Source organism: Pseudorca crassidens, chromosome 20, assembly GCF_039906515.1.
Source record: "Pseudorca crassidens isolate mPseCra1 chromosome 20, mPseCra1.hap1, whole genome shotgun sequence".
Taxonomy (NCBI): Eukaryota; Metazoa; Chordata; class Mammalia; order Artiodactyla; family Delphinidae; genus Pseudorca; species Pseudorca crassidens.
The window spans coordinates 6,628,563-6,654,320 of record NC_090315.1 but is presented as its reverse complement, the minus strand read 5'-3'; the positions used below and the strand labels follow the sequence as shown (position 1 = coordinate 6,654,320).

General features: G+C 39.5%; 1 protein-coding gene across 1 annotated transcript in view; it reads right to left on the bottom strand.

Moving 5' to 3' along the window:
- Window positions 1-921: 921 nt before the first annotated feature.
- Window positions 922-25,758, bottom strand: part of LOC137214816 (zinc finger protein 665-like) — a 40,289-nt gene continuing 15,452 nt past the window's right edge. Inside the window, exons 3-4 of the mRNA XM_067719104.1 lie at window positions 23,149-23,275; window positions 922-2,468 (exon numbers count right to left, since the gene is read on the bottom strand). Coding sequence (XP_067575205.1) covers window positions 1,060-2,468; window positions 23,149-23,275 — 1,536 coding nt within the window. The 3' untranslated portion in view covers window positions 922-1,059. The remainder of the gene's footprint in view (window positions 2,469-23,148; window positions 23,276-25,758) is intronic.

The window sequence follows — 25,758 nt, the reverse complement described above, 5'->3', positions numbered from 1 at the left end:
CCACAACAGTGAGAGGCCCACGTACCGCAAAAAAAAAAAAAAAAAAAAAATTCTGATATCTAGCGATGAGTGAGCAATAGTTTAACTTTTGACATATTCGTTGCATTTTAAAACATGAAGTATTTGGTGATCACTGAGTTTAAGGCACAATCTAAAAGCATGCAAAATTTAGTACATTTGTAACATTCTGAAGAGTGCAGATTACCTGAATATTGGTGAGATGTAAGCTGTGAGAATAGGTTTTTCACATTCATGGCATTGGTGAGGAATCTTCCTAGATTGAATTCATTTTCTAAAGGCCTGACTATACTAAATACATTTATCTGGCTTCTATCCAGTATGAATTTTCTCGTGAAGCCTAAGATGTGAAGGCCTCCTAAAGCACTGCCACCTTCGTTGTATTTTTTTTTTTAAGATTTACTTATTATTTATTTCTGGCGTGTTGGGTCTTAGTTGCGGCACGCAGGATCCTTGTTGAGGCATGCAGGATCTTTCACTGTAGTGCGCAGGCTTCTCTCTAGTTGTGGCGTGCAGGTTTTCTCGTCTCTAGTTGTGGCGCACAGGCTCCAGGGAGCGTGGGCTCTGTAGTTGTGGTGCGTGGGTTCCAGAGTGCACGGGCTCTGTAGTTTGCAGCATGTGGGCTCTAGTTGAGACACGCAAGCTCAGTAGTTGTGGCGCGCAGGCTTAGTAGCCCCGCGGCACGTGGGATCTTAATTCTCCGACCAGGGATCAAACCCATGTCCCCTGCATCGTAAGGCAGATTCTTTACCACTGGAACACTAAGGAAGTCCCCTTCATTATATTTTTAAGTGCTCTAACCTGTATGGATCCTCTGATGGTTAAGTTTGGCTTGAAAGCACACTGAAGACTTTGCCACACTCACTACATTTGTAACGTTTCTCTCTAGTATGAATTCTCTGATGGTAAAGGAGGCTCAGGGCACAAAAGCTTTGCCACACTGATATCTGTATGATTTCTCCATAGTATGAATTCTCTGAACAACAGTTAGGTGTGAATTTTGAAGCCCTTCCCACATATATCACACTTACATAGTTTCTCTCAGGTATGGGTTTTCTGATGTGTAGCGAGGGTTGAGACCTGAGTAAAGGCTTTCCCACACTCAAAACATTTGAAAGGTTTCTCTATATGTACTCTCCGATGACTTGTAAGGTGTGAATTTCGACTGAAGACCTTGCCACACTCATTACATTTGAAAGGTTTCTCTCCAGTATGAATTCTCCAATGAAGTCGAAGATGTGATTTTTGACTAAAGACCTTTCCACACTCATCCCATTTGTAAGGTTTCTCACCAGTATGAATTCTCTTATGACTTAAAAGGACTGCCTTCTCACTAAAGGCCTTGCCACACTCACTGCATTTGTAAGGTTTCTCTCCAGTATGAAATCTCTTATGACTTATGAAATGTGAATTCTGACTAAAGAGCTTCCCACACTCATTACATTTATAAGGTTTCTCTCCAGTATGAATCCTCCGATGACCAGCAAGGTGTGCATTTCGGCTAAAAACTTTGCCACATGTATCACATTTATATAATTTCTTTCCTGTGTGAATTTTCTGATGTCTACTGAGGTTTGAGCTGTCAGTAAAGGTTTTACCACACTCATTACACTGGTGACTTCTCTTTCCAGCATGAATATTCTGATGACGTACAAGGTATGAATTTTGACCAAAGATTTTACCACATACATCACATTTATGCAAGTTTGCTCCTGGGTGGATTATCTGATGTCTGGCAAGGGTGGAGCCATTGTTAAAGGTTTTGCCACACGCCTTACATTTGTAACATTTCTCTCCAGGATGAATTTTACGATGACATGCAAGCTGTGAACTTCGACCAAAGAATTTGTCACATATGTCACATTTATGTAATCTCTCTCCTGTGTGGATGGTCTGATGTTTAATGAGGTGTGAGCCCTTAAGAAAGGCTTTCCCACACTCATTACATTTGCAAGGTCTTTCCCTGTGTGCTTTAAGGTTTTGCGTCATCACTGAAGGATGCACAAAATCATTCCCATATATATTAGAAACATTGGTTTGGACACTAGGAGGAATTCTTTGAAGTGGTGAAAATGAGAAACAATTGTTGACAGACCTCTCAACTACATCACATTCAGAAATTATCCCATCAGTCTGAAATATCTGCAGTTTATCCTGAAAGTTTAATCCAAGCCTATTTCCACAGGGCTTCATTCCTGCACCCCCTCTACCATGTCGATCTCTTCCATCAGTGAGATTTTTGTTGCAGATTACAGGCATTCCTTTGTAATTTCTTTCATCGTCTCTCCACTGACACTCAAAGTCATACATATTTTTCTGAATTTCCCAGAGGTGAAAATGTTTGATTTTACAGCTTTCAGGTCTTCCCAACATTGGTATTTGGAATACTTCTCCTTTATCACTGTTCACTTTGGGTTGTAATTGCTTGATCACATGTATAGGGGAGATATCTACAAGATATAAAGAACCATAGGTATCCCATTCACAATAATTCCAAGATACATGTCTCATATTGAATATATGATATTACAACAGATGTAATACTTATACCAAAGATAGGTATGAAATGCCCCAACCATGACCTTAAATTTTTGGAAACACTAAAGGAATAGAATTCTTTACTTAAGAAAGCGTGACAACATAAATCCAAATATACTTTAAGGTAGCCTAGTTTTATTTATTTATTTTTTTTCGCGGTACGCGGGCCTCTCACTGTTGTGGCCTCTCCCATTGCAGAGCACAGGCTCCGGACGCGCAGGCTCAGCGGCCGTGGCTTACGGGCCCAGCCGCTCCGCGGCATGTGGGATCCTCCCAGACCGGGGCACGAACCTGGGTCCCCTGAATCGGCAGGCGGACTCTCAACCACTGCGCCACCAGGGAAGCCCTAGCCTAGTTTTAAACACCATATGACAAAAACACTCACACTAGACAAACTTATGTCGGCTCTCAAAGAAAGAGTATTCTTCTACTATCATCTCTAAGAACATACCAACCAACAGTAAACATACTGCTGTCTCATAATTGAGGAGAAAAATATACTATTGATGTATTCTGCATACTTACTGTACATAAATTAATTTTTAAAAATAGACAATGTATTGTACCGGGAAATAATCCAAAACAAAACTTATCCAATTAATAATATAATTGGCTGTTTAGAACTGTAAAACAAATATAACAGAGAAAATGAAGAATTTGATAAAACAATTTGTAAGAAACAATATATTTTTCTAAATCTTTGCTATAGAACTATGTACACCCCCCCAAAAAAGGCATTTTACATTAACAAGTAGTATGTGTCAGTTGTATTGCATAATACATGCTAAAAGACCATCATCTGTAAATGACATTTACAATTTAAGACATAAAATATCCTCCAGTTATCTAATGGCCAGTAACAGAGCAATCCCTACCTATGTGGTATCCTTAATTATCTGGTTTAATGGCTCCAAAATACTAGAAACAAAAAGTGAGCACTTTGTATATTTATTGACTAGGGTGAGACACAATGTTGTTGGAAAAAAATGCAAATGAAAACCATATAAGATATAATGCAGATAAAGTCATATCATAAACAACATGAATTTTATTAGCAGAAATCAGAAGAAAAAAACAGGAAAAAGCCATCTAAAGACAAATGAGTTTCTTCTGTACATACGTGCAGTTACAAAGAAACCGAATCAACCCTCCAGTAGAGTAGGGGACCATAATTTTCAAAAGTTAAGTTGCCTTAAATCTGAGTTTTCCTGCTAAGTCTGATTAACCTATCGAAAATTTTATTCTGTTTCTTCTTCCACACATGTTCATCTCAAGATTGAGGAGTACCAAAGAAAACGGGGGACTGAAACTGAACAGGAATCTGCAGGGCCTTCCTGGTTACAAAAGCCTTTCCGAGTCTCCCATTTCCTGTTTGTAAAAAAAAAAAAAGGCTTGGGCTTCCCTGGTGGCGCAGTGGTTGAGAGTCCGCCTGCCGATGCAGGGGACATGGGTTCGTGCCCCGGTCCGGGAGGATCCCACGTGCTGCGGAGCGGCTGGGCCCGTGAGCCATGGCCACTGAGCCTGCGCGTCCGGAGCCTGTGCTCCGCAACGGGAGAGGCCACAGCAGTGAGAGGCACACGTACCACAAAAAAAAAAAAAAAAAAAAAAAAATAGGCTTTAGTCTCCTAGACCATTCCTGAGTTCAGAAAGTCAGATTCAAGCAGTTACTAATTAGGGGATTGAGAGAATACAGAAACAAAGGAAAAGCAAGTCCAATTTAATCACTTCCATGATTGGTAGCTTAAATTGGTACCTTGATTTATGAACCCAAACTGTGGCTTCAACCAGTTACCCCAAGAGGACTTAAAAATTGATGACACCAGAGGGTCCACTGAGAATTGAAATTCTTAACCAGCCACATTTGGCTCTAAGTAATAAAATGCCTGAACTATTGCTTTTCCTGTCTCCTAGAAGGAAGTTAAGGGATCACAAGACTCTGATTTAGGAACTGCTTTGCAGAAACATACAGAATAATCAGAAAGGAAGCCACAACTTGATTCTCAAAAGTCTGCAGCTGAGATCTTATAGGAAAGCTGGGATTACAGACACTCCCCTCCCCTCTCTCCCTTACCCTTTAAAAATCTTACACCCTGGCCAGCCAGGAAGATGGATTTGAGGCAAGGCCAGGTCTCCCAAGTTTCTGGTTGGCACCTCCTCAACTAATACACATTTCTCTGCTTCTAACTCCAATGAGGAACGGGCATATGAATTTGTATTCAACATCATGTGTGATGTACGTTCTTTATCAAGAAAAGGGAGAAGACTATGCTGAAAAATATCCTGCAATGGAGCAGTTACACAAAGCTATCATCATACTCAATGGTGAAAGAATGAAAGCTCTTCCTTTAAGATCAGGAACAAGACAAGGATACCTGCTCTCAATATTTCTAAAAGCCTATTACTGGAAGTCCCAGGAAGAACACAGAGGCAGAAAATTGGGTAACAGATATCCCAATAGCAAAAGGGAGTGAAATCATCTCTACAGAACTGACATGATCTAATATGTAGAAAACCGTGAATATTCCGCAGAAAAGACCTGCTAAAATTTTTAGAGCTCTAAAAAAATGACAAGATATAAAATCAACATGCAAAATTCAGTTGGGCTCATAAACATTAAAAATGAACAACCAAAAAAGAAAATGAGAAAAATATTCCAGTTACAAGAAAATCAAAAAAAAAAAAGTTAGATGCAACATTATACAAGAAGGTAAAGATATGTATATTGCAAACTAAAGACTGCTGAAAATTTTAGAAAAGACAAAAATAAATGCAAAGACATCCCAAATTCATGGATTGGAAGTCAATGTTGTCATGATGTCAATACTACCCAAAGTGATCATTATATTCAAATCATTCCCTCGTGAAATCCCAGTAGTGTTTTCCTGAAGAAACAGATAAATCCATCCTGTGATTCATATGGAGTCTCAGGAGAAAACAAATAGCAAAAACAATCTTGAAAAGAACAAACTTGTTGTATCACACTTCTTTATTTCAAAACTTATTCCACAGATACACTAATCAAAACAGTGTGGTACTGGCATACAGACAGACTGCTGGAATAGAACAGAAGACTTCCAAAAAAAAACTCTTGAGGGATAGCGGCTAAGATGGCAGAGAAGGACCCTAAGTTCCCCTCCTTTCACAAGCACACCAAAAGCACAACTGACTGAAGAGCAACCACTGAACTAGAACCTACCAGAAAAGATCTTCAACAGCTAATGAAGGAACCACAACTGGACAGAAGGAGGGGCAGATTGGCCATATAATCAAATCGCATGCCCCCTGGGTGGGCAGCCCACAAACAGGAGAATAATTATATTACAGAGGTTCTCCCACAGGAGTGAGAGTTCTGAGCTCCACGTAAGGCAGCTCAGCCCAGGAGTCCAGCCCCAGGAAACAGAGTCCTCAGAGCATTTGGCTTAGAAGGCCAGCGGGACTTGACTGCAGCTCCACAGGATTGGGGGAAATTGAGACTTCACTCTTAAAGGGCGCACAAAAGAATCTCACATGCACTGGGACAAAGGGCAAAAGCAGTAATATCATAGGAGCATGGACCAGAGCCACCTGCTGGTCTTAGAGGATCTCCGGGGAGGCAGGAGGCAACTGTAGCATGGTCAGAAGACATAGACACTGGTGGTGGACATATCAGGGAACATTCATCTGCATGAGCTCTCCTGGAGGCTGACATCTTGGCACCAAGACCTGGCCCCATCCAAAACCCTGCAGGCTCCAGTGCTGTGACTCCTCACCTCAGACCAAACAACACACTGGGCAGGGGCACAGTCCCACCCATTAGCAGACAGGCTGTCTAAAGACTTCCTGAGCCCCAGCTACTTCCCATGCCCCGAGACACCAGTGGGCCCTACCCACCAGAGGCAGACCCAGCACCACCCACCAGAGAGCAGGCACTTGCCCCTCCCACAAGGAAGTCTGCACAAGCCTCTAGACCAGCTTCACTCACCAGGGGGCAGACACGAGAAGCAAGAAAACTATAGTCTCTGCAGCCTATAGACCAAATCTGCAAATGCAGGCCACATACTACCTGAGGACCAGATAGCCCCTGGTCCATAGGTGACGAAAGGGGAGTGCACTGCCTGAATGCATAGGACGTCTCCTACAGAGGGCCACTTCTCCAAGGTTGAGAAATGTAACTAACCTACCACATACATAAAATACAAATGGCAATTTAGACAAAATGAGGCGACAGAAAAAAAAAAAAAAAAATGAGGCGACAGAGGAATATGTTTCAGATAAAGGAACAAAATAGAAGCCCAGAAGAAGAACCAAGTGTGGTGGAGACAGGCAAACTATTCAAGAAAGAGTTCAGAGGAATAATCGTAAAGATGATCAAAGAATTTGGTAGGAGAATGGATGCACAGTGTGAGAAATGAGAAGTTTTTAACAAAGACTTAGAAATTCTAAATAACAATGAAACAGAATTGAAGAATACAATAAATGAAATGAAAAATATGAGGAATTAATAATAGACGAAATGAGGCAGAATAATGGCCCAGTGAGCTGGAAAACAGAGTAGGGGAAATCACTGCCACCAAAGAGAAAAAAAGAAAAGAATAAAAAGAAATGAGATCAGTTTCAGAGACCTCTGGGACAAGAGCAAGTATGCTAGTATTCACAATACAGGGTTCCCAGAAGGAGAAGAGAGAAAGGGCCTGAGAAAATATTTGAAGAGATAATAGCTGAAAACTTCTCTAACCTGGGAAAGGAAACACCAAGAGACATTCTGATTAAAACAACAAAAATTAAAGACAGAAAATTACAAGCAACAAGGGAAAGCAATAAAAAACACACAAGAGTACTGCCATAAGACTATCACATGATTTTTCATCAGAAACTCTGCAAGCCAGAAGGCACTGGCACAATATGCTTAAAGTGATGAAAGAGAAAAACCTGCAACCAAGAGTAGTCAAACCAGCAAAGCTCTCCTTCAGATTGATGGAGAAATCAAAAGATTCATAGACAAGAAAAAGCTAAAAGAATTCAACACCACCAAACCAAATTTACAACAAATGCTAAAAGAACTTCTCTAGTGGGAAAAGACCACAACAAGACCTTCTTGACTACAAACAAGAAAATCACAAAATGGAAAAGCTCACTGGTAAAGGCAAACATGTAATAAAGGCAGAAAATCATCCACACACAAAGCTAGTAGGTAGGTTAAAAAACAAAAGTAGTAAACCCATCTGTATCCACAATGAGCAGTTAAGGGATATACAAAACAACTGGATGTAAAATATAATCTCAAAAACAGTAATCATGCAGAGAGGAGACTACAAATGCAGGGTATCTAAAACGCATTTGAGATTAGCAACTTCAAACAAGCACATAAACATACGTACTAGTATACAAAAACCTCATGGTAACTGAGAAACAAAAATCTCTAATACATATACATATAAAAAAGAAAAAGAAATCCAACCATAACACTAATGATACTCATCAAACCACAAGAAAAGAGAACAAAAGAAGAAAGGGGGACAAAAAGACCTACAAAAACAAATCCAAAACAATTAATGAAATGGCAATAGAAACATACATATCAATAATTATCTTAAATGTAAATGAACTAAATGCTGCAACCAAAAGATACAGACTGGATGAATGGATACAAACATAGGACCTGTACATATGCTGCCTGCAAGAGACTCACTTCAGATGCAGAGACATACAGACTGAAAGTGAAGGGATGGTAAAAAGTATTCCATGCAACTGGAAATAAAACAGACAAAACAGACCTGAAAAAGAAAAAAGACTGTTAAAAGAGACAAGGCCACGAGAAAATGATCACAGGATCAATCCAGAAAGACATAACAATTCCAAATATATATCCACCCCAACTAAGGAGCACCTCAATATATAAGGCAAATGTTAACAGACATAAAAGGAGAAATGGACAGCAACACAATAATAGTGGGGGACTTTAACACCCACTTATATCAATGGGCAGATCATCCAGACAGAAAATCCATCAGCAAACACAGGCCTTAACTGACACATTAGAGCAGATGGACTTAATTGATATTTATAGAGCATTCCACCTGAAAGCAGCAGAATACACATTCTTTTCAAGTGCACGTGGGGCATTCTACAAGACAGACCACATGCTGGATCACAAAGCAATCCTCGGTAAATGTAAGAAAACTGGAATCATATCAAGCATCTTTTCCGACCACAATGCTATGAAGCTAGAAATCAACTAAAAAAAAAAAAAAACCAAAAACCAAAAAAGCTGCAAAAAACACAAAGATGTGGAAGCTAAAGAATATGCTACTACACAACCAGTGGATCACTGAAGAAATCAAAGAGGAAATTAAAAAAAGAAAACCCTAGAGACAAATGAAAATGAAAACTGTGACCCAAAACCTATGGGACACAGTAAAAACAGTTCTAAGAGTGAAGTTTATAGCAAAACAAGCTAAACTTAGGATTCAAGAACAATCTCAAACAACCTCAAATAAACAACCTAACTTTATGCCTAAAGGAACTAGAAAAAGAACAAAACCCCAAAGAGAGATATAAAGATCAGAGCAGAAATAAATGAAATAGAGACCAAAAAAAAGAAAAAAGAAAAGAAAAGATCTATGAAACTAAAACCTGGTTCTTTGAAAAGATAAAGAACATTGATAGAGAAGTCTCAGAAAATGGCAGAGAAATAAGATGTGGAGATCACCTTCCTCCCCACAGATACATCAAAAACACATCTACATGTGGAACAACTCCTACAGAACACTGGCAGAAGACCTCAGACTTCCAAAAAAGGCAAAAAGTCTCCATGTAACTGGGTAAGGCAAAAGATAAAAGGAAAAAACAAAAAGAGACAAAGGCAACAGGACAGGACTCACGCCTCTGCGAGGGCACTGTGAAGGAGGAAATGTTTCTGCACACTAGGAAGCCCCCTCACTGGCAGAGACAAGGGGGAGCTTTGGAGCCTCAGAGGAGAACGCAGCAACAGGGGTGCGGAGAGCAAAGCAGAGGGAATCCCGCACAGAGGATCAGTGTCAACCAGCACTCCCCAGCCTGAGATGCTTGCCTGCCTGCCGGGGCGAGTGGGGGCTGGGTGCTGGGGCTCGGGCTTCAGAGGTCAGACCCCAGGGAGAGAGGATTGGGGGTTAGCTGTGAGAAGACAGCCTGATGGAGTCCGGAAAGCAACCTGGGCCTGCCAGATAGACAAGGGACCATTGTTGCAGGGTGCACGAGGAGAGGGGCACACCCGCCCTAGGAGCCTCTTTCTCCACGCACTCACAGACAGCAGGGCACAGCCTACACAAGCTCTAGGGCCTGGTGAGAGCTGTGCCTGCTATCTTGAACCCCAGAGGTGGGCGTGGCAGCTACTGCTGCCACCGCAGGTCCCGTGAGCAAGCCCAGGTCACTGCCCACACCTTCCCGGGAGCCAGTGCAGCCCGCCACTGCCAACGGTCCAGCGATCTGGGACCAACTTCCTGGGGAGGGCGAACAGCACACCTCAGGCTGTTGAAAATTCCCACTGGTCTCTGCTGCCAAAGGTACTCCCCGCACATCCCAACTGTGAATGCTGTGTCCTTCCCGCTCCCTGGCCTGGGTGAGCAAGTGAGCCCTAACCAGCCACTGCCTTCACTCCCCCTTGCCCGGGTGGGGAAGAGACTCCTGAGGGTGGCCAAAACACAGAGGCAGAGCCAAAACTAAAGCTGAACTCTTGGGGCAGTGCAACCACAGAAGAGAAAGGGAAATTTCTCCACGCAGCCACAGGAGCAGCAGATTAAATCCCTCTATCGGCTTGGTACACCCTCCATCTGTGCAATATCTGAATAGACAACGAGTGTTTCCACAATTGAGGCTGTGGACTCTGGGGCAAGTACTCGTACGAGTTGGGTCAGGTCAGAGCATAAGCTGGCCCCATGGTGCCCACAGCAGGTGCAGAGACCTACCGAGAGTTCGATTTCTGCTTTTGATTTGCTTTTAGTTTTGGTAGTTTATTTATTTATTTATTTATTTATTTATTTATTTATTTTTTTTTTTTTTTTAGGTAGTTTAGTTTTTAGTGTTTGTTTTCATTTTGGGGTTCGTTTGTTTGGTTGCTCTCTTCTTTTTTGTTATCTCTCTCTCCTGCGGTTTGTTTTTTTGTCTTGGGGTTTTGTTTGTTCGTTTTCTTTTTTGTTTGTTTTCGTTTGTGTGTTTCTTTGTGTGTGTCTGTTTTCCTTCTTTTTTTTTTTCCTTTTCTTCCACACCGTGCAGTTGCAGACTCTTGGTGCTCTGAACAGGGGTCGGGCCTGAGCCTCTGAGGTGGGAGAGACTAGTCCAGGACGCTGGATGACCAGAGAACTCTCAGCCTCAGGGAATATTAATTGGCAAGAGCTCTTCCACAGGACTCCATCTCTACACCAAGACCTGGCTCCACCCAACAGCAAGCAAGGTCCAGTGCTGGAGGCCTCATGCCAAATAACTAGCAAGACAGAAACACAACCCCACCCATTAGCAGACAGGCTGCCTAAAGTCATACTAAGCTCAGAAACACCACAAAAAGAGCCACCGGACGTGGCCCTGCCAATCAGAGGGACAAGATCCAGCAGCACCCACCAGAACGGAGACACCAGTCCCCCCACTAGGGAGCCTACACAAGCCACTGGACCAACCTCACCCACTGAGGGCAGACACCAGAAGTAAGAGGAACTACGACCCTGCAGCCTGCGGATAGGAGACCCCAAACACAGTAAATTAAACAAAATGAGAAGACAGAGGAATATGCTGCAGATGAAGGAGCAAAGTAAAAACCCACAAGACCAAACAAATGAAGAGAATATAGGCAGTCTACCTGAAAAAGAATTCAGAGTAATGATAGTAAAGATGATCTAAAATCTCAGCAATAGGGCTTCCCTGGTGGCGCAAGTGGTTGGGAGTCCGCCTGTCAATGCAGGGGACATGGGTTCAAGCCCTGGTCTCAGAGGATCCCACATATCGCAGAGCAACTAAGCCCGTGCACCACAACTACTGAGCCTGTGCTCTAGAGCCCACGATCCACAACTACTGAGCCCACGCGCTGCATCTACTGAAGCCCACGTGCTCTAGAGCCCATGCTCTGCAACAAGAGAAGCCACCACAGTGAGAAGCCCGCGCACCACAACGAAGAGTAGCCCCCACTCACTGAAACTAGAGAAAGCCCACGCACAGCAACAAAGACCCAACACAGCTAAAACTAACAAATAAATAAATTTATATAAAAAAATAATAAAATCTCAGAAATAGAATAAAACACAAGAAATGTTTAACAAGGACACAGAAGAACAAACCAACAGTGATGAGCAACACACCAAGTGCAATTAAAAATACTCTAGTAGGGGGCTTCCCTGGTGGCACAGTGGTTGAGAGTCTGCCTGCCGATGCAGGGGACACGGGTTCGTGCCCCGGTCTGGGAAGATCCCACATGCTGCGGAGTGGCTAGGCTCGTGAGCCATGGCCGCTGAGCCTGCACGTCTGGAGCCTGTGCTCCGCAACGGGAAAGGCCACAACAGTGAGGCCCACGTACCGAAAAAAAAAAAACTCTAGTAGGAATCAACAACAGAATAACTGAGGCAGAAGAACGGATAAGTGACCTGGAAGATAGAATGGTGGAAATAACTGCCATGGAGCAGAATAAAGAAAACAGAATGAAAAGAATTGAGGACAGTCTCAGAGACCTCGGGGACAACGTTCGAATTACAGGTGTCCCAGGAGAAGAAGAGAAAGAGGAAGAGTCTGAGAAAGTATTTGAAGAGATTATAGGCGAAAACTTCCCTAAACATGGGAAAGGAAATAGCCAATCAAGTCCAGGAAGTGCAGAGAGTCCCATACAGAATAAACCAAAGAAGAAACACGCCAAAACACATATTAATCAAACTATCAAAAATTAAATACAAAGAAAAACTATTAAAAGCAACAAGGGAAAAGCAACAAATAACATACAAGGGAATCCCCATAAGATTATCAGATGATGTTTCAGCAGAAACTGCAGGCCAGAAGGGAGTGGCAGGATTTATATAAAGTGATGAAAGGGAAACACCTACAACCAAGATTATCCTACCCAGCAAGGATCTCATTCAGATTCCACGGAGAAATCAAAAGCTTTACAGATAAGCAAAGGCTAAGAGAATTCAGCATCACCAAACCAGCTCTACAGAAAATGCTAAAGGAACTTCTCTAAGCAGGAAACACAAAAGAAGAAAAAGACCTACAAAAACAAACCCAAAACAATTAAGAAAATGGTAATAGCAACATACATATCAATAATTACCCTAAATGTGAACGGGGTTAAATGCTCCAACCAAAAGACAGACTGGCTGAATGGATACAAAAACAAAACCTGTATATATGCTGTCTACAAAAGATCCACTTCAAACCTAGGGACACATACAGACTGAAAGTGAGGGGATGGAAAAAGATGTTCCATACAAACGGGAATCAAAAGAAAGCTGGAGTAACAATACTGATATCAGATAAAATAGACTTTAAAATAAAGACTGTTACAAGAGATAAGGAAGGACACTACATAATGATCAAGGGATCAATCCAAGGAAACATACAATTGTAAATATTTATGCACCCAACATAAGAGCACCTCAATACATAAGGCAAATGCTAACAGCCACAAAAGGGAAAATCGATAGTAACACAATAGTGGGGAACTTTAACACCCCACTTACACCAATGGACAGATCATCCAGACAGAAAATAAACAAGGAAACACAAGCTTTAAATGGCACAATAGACCGGATAGATTTAATTGATATTTATAGAACATTCCACCTGAAAGCAGAAGGATACACTTTCTTCTCAAGTGCATATGGAACATTCTCCAGGAGAGATCACATCTTAGGTAACAAATCAAGCCCTGGTAAATTTAAGAAAACTGAAATCATATCAAGCATCTTTTCCAACCACAACTCTATGAGATTAGAAATCAATTACAGGGGAAAAGAACTGTAAAAAATATATAATGCATGAAGGCTAAACACTACACTACTAAATAACCAAGAGATCAGTAAAGAAATCAAAGAGAAAATCAAAAAATACCTAGAGACAAATAACAATGAAAACACGATGATCCAAAACATACGGGATGCAGCAAAAGCAGTTCTAAGAAGGAAGTTTACAGCAATACAATCCTACCTGAAGAAACAAGAAAAATCTCAAATATACAATCTAAACAGCTAAAGGAACTAGAGAAAGATGAACCAAAAAAACCCAGTTAGTAGAAAGAAATCAATCATAAAGATAAAAGCAGAAATAAATGAAACAGAAACAATAGCAAAGATCAATAAAACTAAAAGCTGGTTCTTTGAGAAGATAAACAAAATTGATGAACCTTTAGCCAGGCTCATGAAGAAAAAGAGGGAGAGGACTCAAATCAATAAAATTAGAAATGAAAAAGGAAAAGTTACAAAGAGCACTGCAGAAATACAAAGGATCATAAGAGACTACTATAAGCAACTATAGGCCAATAAAATGGACAACCTGGAAGAAATGGACAAATTCTTAAAAAGGTATAACCTTCTAAGACTGAACCAGGAAGAAACAAAGAATATGAACAGACCAATCACAAGTAATGAAATTGATACTGTGATTAAAAATCTTCCGGAACAAAAGTCCAGGACCAGATGGCTTCACAGGTGAATTCTACAAAACACTTAGAGAAGAGCTAACATCCATCCTCAAACTCTTCCAAAAAGCTGAAGAGGAAGGAACTCTTCCAAACTCATTCTGTGAGGCCACCGTCACCGATACCCAAACCAGACAAAGATATCCCGAAAAAAGAAAATTACAGACCAATATTACTGATGAATATAGACACAAAAATCCTCAACAAACTACTAGCAAACAGAATTCAACAACACATTAAAAGAATCATACACCACAATCAAGTGGGATTTACCCCAGAGATGCAAGGATTCTTCAATATACGCAAATCAACCAATGTGATACACCATATTAACAAATTGAATGAAAACCATATGATCATTTGAATAGATGCAGAAAAAGCTTTTAACAAAATTCCACACCCATTTATGATAAAAACTCTCCAGAAAGTGGGCACAGATGGAACCTACCTCAACATAATAAAGGCCATGTATGACACACAGCTAACATCATTCTCAATGGTGAAAAACTGAAAGCATTTCCTCGAAGATCAGAAACAAGACAAGGAGGTCCACTCTCATAACTACTATTCAATACAGTTTTGGAAGTCCTAGCCACAGAAATCAGAAAAGAAAAAGAAACAAAAGGAATATAAAATTGGAAAAGAAGAAGTAAAATTGTTTGCAGATGAGATGACACTATACGTAGAAAATCCTAAAGATGCCACCAGAAAACTACTAGAGCTAATCAATGAATTTGGTAAAGTTGCAGGATACAAAATTAATGCACAGAAATCTCTTGCACTCCTATACATGAACAACTAAAGACCAGAAAGAGAAATTAAGGAAACAATACCATTCACCACTGCAACAAAAAAAGAATAAAATACCTAGGAATAAACCTACCCAAGGAGGTAAAAGACGTGTATTCAGAAAACTATAAAACACTGATGAGAGAAATCTAAGACGACACAAACAGATGGAGAGATATACCATGTTCTTGGATTTGAAGAATCAATACGGTGAAAATGACTATACTACCCAAAGCAATCTACAGATTCAATGCAATTGTTATCAAATTACCAATGGCATTTTTCACAGAACTAGAACAAAAAAAATCTTAAAATCTATATAGAAACACAAAAGACCCCAAGTAGCCAAAGCAATCTTGAGGGAAAAAAAACAGAGCTGGAGGAATCAGGCTCCCTGACTTCAGACTATACTACAAAGTCACAGGCATCAGAACAGTGTGGTACTTGCCCAAAAGCAGACACATACATCTATGAAACAGAATAGAGAGCCCCAAAATAAACCCATGTACATATGGCCAATTAATCTACAACAGAGGCAAGAATATACAATGGTGACAGTACCTTCAATAAGTGGTGCTGGGAAAACTGGACAGCTACATGTAGAAGAATGAAATTAGAAAACTCCCTAACAACATAAACAAAAATAAACTCAAAATGGATTAAAGACCTAAATGTAAGGCCACATACTATAAAACTCTTAAGAGGAAAACAGAGAGAGAACACTCTTTGACATCAATCACAGCAAGATCTTTTCTGACCAACCTTCCAGAGTAATGGAAATAAAAACAAAAATAAACAAATTGGACCTAATTAAACTTAAAAGTTTCAGCACAACAAAGGAAACCATAAACAAGACAAAAAGACAACCCTCAGAATGGGAGAAAATAATTACAAACGAATTAATGGACCAAAGATTACTCTCCAAAATATACAAATAGTTCATGCAGCTCAATATCAAAAAAACAAACAACCCAATCAAAATATGGGCAGAAGACCTAAATAGACATTTCTCCAAAAAAGACATACAGAGGGCCAAGAGGCACATGAAAACATGCTCAACATCACTAATTATTAGAGAAATGCAAATCAAGACTACAATGAGGCATCAGCTCACACAAGTCAGAATGGCCATCATAAAAAAATTTACAAACAATAAATGCTAGAGAGGGTGTGGAGACAAGGGAACCCTCTCACACTGTTGGTGGGAATGTAAATTGATACAGCCACTACGGAGAACAGTATGGAGGTTCCTTAAAACACTAAAAATAGAATTACCATAAGACCCAGCAATCCCACTACTGGGCATATACCCAGAGAAAACCATAACTCAAAGACACATTCACCCCAATGTTCATTGCAGCACTATTTAGAATAGCCAGGTCCTGGAAGCAACCTAAATGCCTATCGACAGACCAACAGATAAAGAAAATGTAGTACATATACACAGTGGAATATTACTCAGTCATAAACAGAATGAAATTGGGTCATTTGTAGAGACGTGGTTGGCCTAGACACTGTCATACAGAGTGAAGTAAGTCAGAGAAAAACAAACATCGTATATTAACGCATATAGGTGGAATCTAGAAAAATGATACAGATCAACCTGTTTGCAAGGCAGAAATAGAGACAAAGACGTAGAGAACAAACGTATGGATACCAAGGGGCAGGGTCGGGTGGGATGAATTGGGAGATTGGGATTGTCATATATACACTATTGATACTATGTATAAAATAGATAACTAATGAGAACCTACTGTATAGCACAGGGAACTCTACTCAATGCTCTGTGGTGACCTAAATGGGAAGGAAATCCGAAAAAGAGGGGATATATGTATACGTAGAGTTGATTCACTTTGCTGTACAGTAGAAACTAACACAACATTGTAAAGCAACTATACCCCAATAAAAATTAATTTAAAAAAACCTAATAAGTGAAATGGTAATTACAGGGAAATTTGCTGCTTTAAATGCTTATATTGGAAAAGAAGAAAGTATCTTTTAACATGCTATTTTATACTAATATGTGTAAAATAGATAACTAATGAGAACCTGATGTACAGCACAGGGAACTCTACTTCACTTAGCTGTACAGTAGAAACAAACACATTGTAAAACCACTATACCCCAATAAAAGAAAAAAAGAATATTGAAAAACATTTAGCCAGAGTCATTAATAACAAAGGGAGAGGGCCCAAATCAATAAAATCAGAAATCAAAACGGATACGTTACAATGGACACCACAGAAATACAAAGAATCAGAAGAGACTTCTCCAAGAAACTATACTCCAATAAAATGGACAACCTAGAAGAAATGGGTTAGAAAGGTACAATCTCCTAAGAATGAACCACGAAGAAATAGAAAATAGGAACAGACCAATCACAAGTACTGAAATTGTAACTGTGATTAAAAATCTTCCAAGAAACAAAGGTCCAGGACCAGATGGCTTCACAGGTGAATTCTCCCATTCTGATATTCAGACAAGAGCTAACACTCATTCTTCTGAAACTATTACAAAAAATACTTTTGGAGAGGAAGGAACACTTCCAATGAACTCATTCTGTGAGGCTATAATAACCCTGACACCAAAGCCAGAAAAAGATATTCCAAAAAAAGAAAATTACAAGTCAATATCACATATATGCAAAAACCCACAACAAAATACTAGCAAACAGAATCCAACAATACATTAAAAGAATCATAAACCATGATCAAGTGGGATTTATTCCAGGGATGCAAGATTTTCAATATCTGCAAGTCAATTAATATGATACACCACATTAACAAATTGAAGACTAAAAACCATATGATCATCTCAGTAGTTGCAGAAAAAGCCTCTCACAAAATTCAGCACTGATTTATGATAAAAACGCTTCAGAAAGTAAGCACAGATGGAACCTACTTCAACATAATAAAGACCATATATGACAAACACACAACTAACATCATACTCAACAATGAAAAGGTGAAAGCATTTCCTCTAAGATCAGGAACAAGACAAGGATGTCCACTCTCACCACTTTTATTCAACATATATTTGGAAGTCCTAGCCACTGCAATCAGAAAACAAAAAGAAATAAAAGGAATCCAGATAGGAAAAGAAGTAAAACTATCACTGTATGCAGATGACATGATGCTACACGTAGAAAATCCTGAAGATGCCACCATATAACTACTAGACCTCATCAACGAACAGGGTAAAGTTGCTGGATAAATATAAAAAATAAATATACAAAAATCTGTTGCATTTCTATATACTAACAACGAAATATCAGAAAGTGAAATTAAGGAAACAATCCCATTTACCATGTCATCACAAAAAATAACATTCCGAGGAATAAACCTACCTAAGGAAGCAAAATAACTGTACTTGTAAAACTATATGATGCTGGGCTTCCCTGGTGGCGCAGTGGTTGAGAGTCCGCCTGCCGATGCAGGGGACGCGGGTTCGTGCCCCGGTCTGGGAGGATCCCACATGCCGCAGAGCGGCTGGGCCCGTGAGCCATGGCCGCTGGGCCTGCGCGTCCGGAGCTTGTGCTCCACAGCGGGAGAGGCCACAGCGGTGTGAGGCCCACGTACCACAAAAAAACCCAAAAAAAACCTATATGATGCTGATGAAAGATATCAAAGATGACACAAACAGATGAAAATATATACCATATTCTTGGATTGGAATAAGCAACATTGTTAAAATTACCATATTACCCAAGGCAATCTACATATTCAATGCAATCCTTATCAAATTAACAATGGCATTTTTCACAGAACGAGAACAAAACATTTTTAAAATTTGTATGAAAACACAAAAGACACCGAATATCTAAAACAATCTCGAGAAAGAAGAATGGAGCTGGAGGAATCACACTCCCTGACTTCAGACAATACTACAAACCTACAGTCATCAAGACGGTATGGTACTGGCAAAAAAACAGAAACACAGATCAATGGAACAGAATAGAAAGCCCAGAAATAAACCCACTCACTTATAGTCAATTATTCTATGACAAAGAAGGAAAGAATATACAATGGAGAAAAGACAGTCTTTTTAGTAAGTGGTGCTGGGGTAACTGGACAGCTACATGGAAAATAATGAAACTAGAACATTCTCTAACACCACATACAAAAATAAACTCAAAATGGATTAAACAGCTAAATGTAAGACCAGATACTATAAAACTCCTAGAGGAAAACAAAGGCAGAACACTCTTTGATATAAATCACAGCAATATTTTTTTGGATCTCTCTCCTAGAGACACGGAAATAAAAGCAAAAATAAACAAATGGGACCTAATTAAACTTAAAAGCTACTGCGAAGCAAAGGAAACCATAAAAAGTACGAAAATACAACCTAAGGACTAGAAGAGTATATTTGCAAATGATGCTACCAAAAAGGTATTAATTTCCAAAATATACAAAATTCATATAGCTTAATATCAAAAAAACCATACAACCCAATCAAAAAATTAGCAGAAGACCTAAATAGATATTTCTCCAAAGAAGACAAAAAGATGGCCAACAGCCACATGAAAAGATGCTCAATGTCACTAATTATTACGTAAATGCAAATCAAAACCAAAAAATGCTATCACCTCACGCTGGTCAGAATGACCACCATCAAAAAGTCTACAAATAGGGGACTTCCCTGGTGGTCCAGGCGGTAAGGCTCCACGCTGCCAATGCAGGGGGCCCAGGTTCAATCCCTGGTCGGGGAACTAGATCCCATACGCATGTCGCAACTGAGAGTCATACAGCAACTAAGAAGTCCGCATGCCCCAACTAAATATTCTGCGTGCCACAACTAAGATCCGGCGTGGCCAAAAAAAAAAAAAGTCTACAAACAGTAAATGCTTGAGAGGGTGTGGAGAAAACAGAACACTCCTACACTGTTGGAAGGAATGTAAACTGCTGTAGCCACTTTGGAGAACCGTATGGAGGTTCCTTAAAGAACTAAAAATAAAGCTACCACATGAACAAGCAATTCCAATCCTGGGCATATATCCGGAAAAGATGAAAACTCTAATTTGAAAAGATATATGCACCCCAATGTTTATAGCAACACTGTTTACACTAGCCAGGACATGGAAGCAACCTAAATTTTCATTGACAGATGAAGGGATAAAGAAGATGTGGCACATATATACAATGGAATATTATTCATTCATAAAAAACAATGAAATAATGCCTTTTGCAGCAACATGGATGGACCTGTGAAGTCAGACAAAGAAAGACATATATGATATTACTTATACGTGGAACCTAAGAAAGTGATATAAATGAACTTATATACAAAACAGAAATAGACTCACAGACATAGAAAACAAACTTACGGTTACCAAAGGGGAAAGTGCAGGATGCGGGGGGGTGAGGAGAGAGATAAATTAGGAGTCTGGGATGAATATATACAAACTACTATATATAAAATAGATAAACAACAAGGACCTACTGTATAGCTCAGGTAACTATATTAAGTATCTTGTAAATTGCTATACACCTGAAATTAACACAACATTATAAATTAACTATACTTTAAAAAAAAAACCTCTTGTGTAGATGTTTAAACGATGTTTCAAAAAGGTGTAAAGACCACTTAATGGGAGAATCAGTGGAACAGTGGAACAAAAGGTATTGACAGGACTTCCCTGGTGGCGCAGTGGTTAAGAATCCACCTGTCAATGCAGGGGACATGAGTTCAAGCCCTGGTCCGGGAAGATCCCACACACCATGGAGCAACTAAGCCCGTGTGCCACAACTACTGGGCCTGCACTCTAGAGCCCACAAGCCACAACTACTGAGCCCATGTGTCACAGCTACTGAACTCCGGGTGCCACAACTACTAAGCACATGTGCTGCAACTACTGAGCCCACGTGCCTAGAGCTGGCGCTCCACAACAAGAGAAGCCACCACAACGAAAAGTCTGTGCAACGTAACAAAGAGTAGACCCTGCTCACCACAAGTAGAGAAAGCCCATGCGCAGCAAGACCCAACGCAGCCAAAAAAAGTTAATTAATTAAAAATAAATTTTTTTTTAAAATGTGTTGCCAAAACTGGATACCTACTAACAAAAGTATTTACTTAGACCATTATCTTACGCTACAGACAAAAATTAACTCAAAATGGTTCAAAGACCTAAACCTAAGTCCCAAGTATATAAAACTCCTAGAAGTAAACATACAGAAAAAGTTTCTTGTCATTGGACCCACAAATGATTTATCAGGTATAACACCAAAAGCACAGGCTACAAAATACAGATAAATTGGACTGTATCAAAAATATAAACTACTGTGCATTAAAGCACAGTGAAAAGACAACCAACAGTAAAAGAGAAAACATTTCTAAATCACATATCTTATAATAGATGAGTATGAAGAATATATAAAGATTCTAAGAGGGACTGATAACAAATTCCACCACAGGGACCCATCCCCAATCAACCATCCCACGCGTTGCAAACATAAAACAAAACCCCCAAGAGTAACATGGAAATTTGAACCTAATGATAAAATAAAAAATCATTTATAATGCATAGAAATGTACGAAATCAAAGTACCAGTGTTATAAACACATTATCGTTCATCACTGAAGGTATCCCTCCACTTCATACGCTCTCATTAAGACGCTTCAAAATTCGCTGTTGGGGTAGAATGAACAATGGCACAGGCAGTGAAAAATGTGGCATCAACAACACTTTAGCCAACAGCCTCACAGATATGAGAATGTGAGCTTTGACAAAGTTGTCCTGGGATAAATTCCTATACCAATTTAAAGAGGCTAAAATGTATGGTCATTGAGACACATGAATAACACGGTCACAGTGCCCTTGAGACAGCCTTTTGTGACAGTCCCCAAAGCCAGAAAAAAACCCGGTAAGACTTATCAGTCAGACTCTTGTGATGCTTTCTATCTCATATCCTAGAACATGCTGACCACTCTACTGAGTAGCTTCCAGTGGTGATTTTGTACAGAGCAAGAAAATACTACAACGTACGAGGAATAGTGTCTCTATCAAAATTTTCTGTTACCCAGTAAACACTCTCCCTAGAGACTCCACAAGAGGCTGCCAGATAAACATAGGTGGATTATCCCAACAAGGAAACCAGGTAAAATTTCAGACCTTAGGAACATACTTCAAAGAAATTTAAGAGGCAAAATTAGGTAAAATTAGGAACAGTCGACATTCCCAGACCAGATAGAGCAGTACAAGAGTAAAAAGAATACAATGTGTAAGGGTCAGACATTATAGGATCTTGAGATGGGACCATGTACTCGACCCACAGATGCCAAGCTAAGAGCCTGAGAGATTCACATAGGCACCCCTTGTAGGATTTGGGATCAAAAGGAGCATCTCTCAGTCCACTGTCCTTACACTTTTCCTAAGTAACAATCACAGAAGATCCAATCCACCCGCCTGTCCCACACACCCCTAAACAAAAGAAACAGCCCTTCTGAGATACCCATCTTTGTTTGCACTTTTGACTCCCACACAATGTATTCTTGGCTATTTTTCACATTTCTCCCCACTGTCCACGGCTCTTTCTCTTGCTCCAATGTGGAGATAATATTCAGATCAGAAAAAGAAATTCTGGGACTTCCCTGGTGGCCCACCGGTTAAGACTCCATGCTTCCAATGCAGAGGGCACGGGTTCAATCCCTACTCAGGGAACTGAGATCCCACAAGCCAGAAGGTGTGGCCAAAAAATTTTTTAAAAAAGAAACAGAAATTCTGGTTTATCAGGACAAAGAAATGTGAAGTGCTGTGGTTTTCCTAAAATCCCAGTTCTTTGTTCAGCTGAGGGGTGAGGACATTACAGATGGGTCAGGAAAAGTATTTCACAAATTCATCCACCGCCTCCCTTCTACACAGGGAACGGTGTAATATGCAGACATCAAGCTCTCTTCCTGCAAAAACTGAGTCAAAAGCCAAAAGGCAGAAAATAGGAAATTTGGTATTTTTTAAAGTTTGCCATTGAGCTTTGTACGTAATTAAGCTCTGGGACAACCCCTGATGTAACATGAAACGTGCAGAGCATCTGAAGAAAGGGTCAGTTTAAACTCATGATGCCACATGATGTGAATCAACAGGGCTTTCAAAGATTATCAGGGCCTCCCAAGAGGCACACAAGGGAAAATGCAAAGACACCCAAGGGCAGATCCCAGCTCTGAAGGGAAGTTATCCTCACCCAGGGAGATCAGGTTCCTGTAGGTCTCCACCATCACGTCCCTGTACAAGGCCCTCTGAGCAGGGTCCAGGCATTCCCACTCCTCCTCAGTGAATTCGATGGCCACATCCTCAAAGGTCAACCGTTCCTGAAATGAAACCACATTTCACCAATGGGCCACGAAGAGTTCTCATCTTCATACAAATGGAAAAGACGAGGAAGGGGTAAGGACTGATTCAATTAAAGTATGTGTTCTACCAGATCCATTTAGAGGTATCTGGAAAAATTATGTATCTCTAATCTTAATTTCTTATACGTTTTCATAAGACCTTATGAGGTCCTCCAATTAATATGATTTTTCGTCACTGTCGAAAAATCTATGAAACGCCTATAAGTAACACTCAACACCATGTTGTCTATGCAGAAGTGTTAGGTATTACGTTCTACACACTGAGTGAGATTCAGTATACAGATGAGATGACAAAGTTTGCAGTGCTTTTAATGAAAGGTCAAAACCTTCAACTATGATGATGATAACAACAACGACTAAAAGTGTTTGAACACTTCCTATTGCTCTAAGTTACATTAATGTTACTCTAAACATTACTCTAAGTAAGTACTTTTACAGGCAAGACCTTGTTATCAACATAACAGCTCATTAAAGGAAGATCTGTCCCCACCTTACAGAGGACAAAAACTGTCACAGACACTCTGAGAAACTTGACTCAGATCAAGAAGGTAAGAAATGTTACAGCAAACACTTGAACTCAGAGGGCTGTGCTCAGCAACTGAAGCTTAAGAATCAAATAGTTAAGTAATACAGAAAGCATTAGAAGTACATTGACAGAGGGTTCCCTGAGAAAACTTGAAAGAAGTCCAAGGTGAATGGCATGAAAGGTCATTACAGATGTGGACACACAGCACATACACATAAATTGTTAGTAATCTTACTACTACTTAAACCATTAACAGGATTGCATAGAAAAATTCCAGGCAATGGAATATACTGAAGACCATTTCAACCGAAAAAAGATATAATACATAGTTTTAAAATCATGATCTCTTTTTTCTAAACCACAGACTTGCACATCCATGCACTCATGCACATACATATCTATAAAAAATAACTGAAATGAGAGAAAAATCTCTTGACAGATTTTTGGACAATTTTTTATCATCGTTTTATTCACATGTATTTCAGCATCTTTCAGACAATGAAAATGTATCCACTGTACTTAATTTAGTTTGTCAACGTGATTCTGTAGTAGCATACTAAAAAAAAATGGTATGAACATTAGAAAAAATAGAATACTTGAACTCAAATCTCAATAAGATAACCATGCCCAAAAATATAAATACAATTTTATCCATTTAAATTTACATAGCTAGGCATTAACAAAAGCCAAAGAATTTCTTTGTTTTTGCCACCAATAAAACATTGATTAGAAATTAGAAAATTTACTATTATACATTATTGCCACAGGTTATGAAAAAATATATCATAATAGTAAAGTTAAAAACTTCCTGGACAATTAAAAATCAAGAAAAAAAGGATATGGAAAAAAATAAATTCTGATTAAACAAGAACATTTCAAGAAATGTCATGAACAGAAGGAAACACTCGATGCATTCCCTCTGGAGTTACAGTGGAGTGAAGGGGGCTGGCCAGGGCACCTGCCTTTCACCACTGTACAGTGTGCCTAAGCAGGGACCACTAGAGTAAGTAACGGGGGAAAACAGAGGGCAAGGGACACACTGTGAGAGACTTGGAACTGCTAGTGTTCACAAATATAAGGACACAGAAAGGTGAAAGGATGGAAAAATATATTCCATCCTAAAGAAAGCAGGAGAGAATACATTATATCAGACAAAATAAACTGAAGAAAAACAAGTGACATGAGACAAAAATACATTATATAATGATAAATGGGTCAATTTACCAAAAAGAAGTATCAAGTAAAAATATATATACATCTAACATTAGATATCTCAGAAAAATGAAGCAAACATTAAAGGAAAGGAAGAGAGAAATAGCAGCACAGGAATACTATGAGACTTCAATGCCCCAGCTGAACTTACGGATGGAACCAAAAAGATCAATAAGGAAACTACAGACCTTACTGGTTATTAGACATAACAGATCACATGACCCAACAGCAGAAAACACATGCGTCTCAAGCACACATAAAGCATTCTCCATGACAGACCACATGTTTGGCCAAAACACAAATCTTAACAATTTTAAGAGACTGATATCATAAAAGTAAACAACAATGAAATAAACAGCAGAAGAAAAAAAAGAAAATTCCCCCAAATGCGGAAATTAAACAACTCACTCTTAAACCACTAATGGGTCTAAGAAGAAATCACAAGGGAATTTTTAAATATATGGATGAAAAGGAAAATACAACCTACCAAAAGTTATAACACACAATGAAGGCTGTACTAAAAGGAAATTCAAAACTGCTAAATGCTTACAGTAAAAAAAAAAAAAAAGATCTCAAATCAGAAATTTATTTTTACACCTCTAGGAAGTAGAAAAACAAAAACAAACTAAACCCAAGTTTAGCAGAAGGAAAGAGGTAAATAAGAAAAATGAAACCAGGGACTTTCCTGGTGGGGCAATGGTTA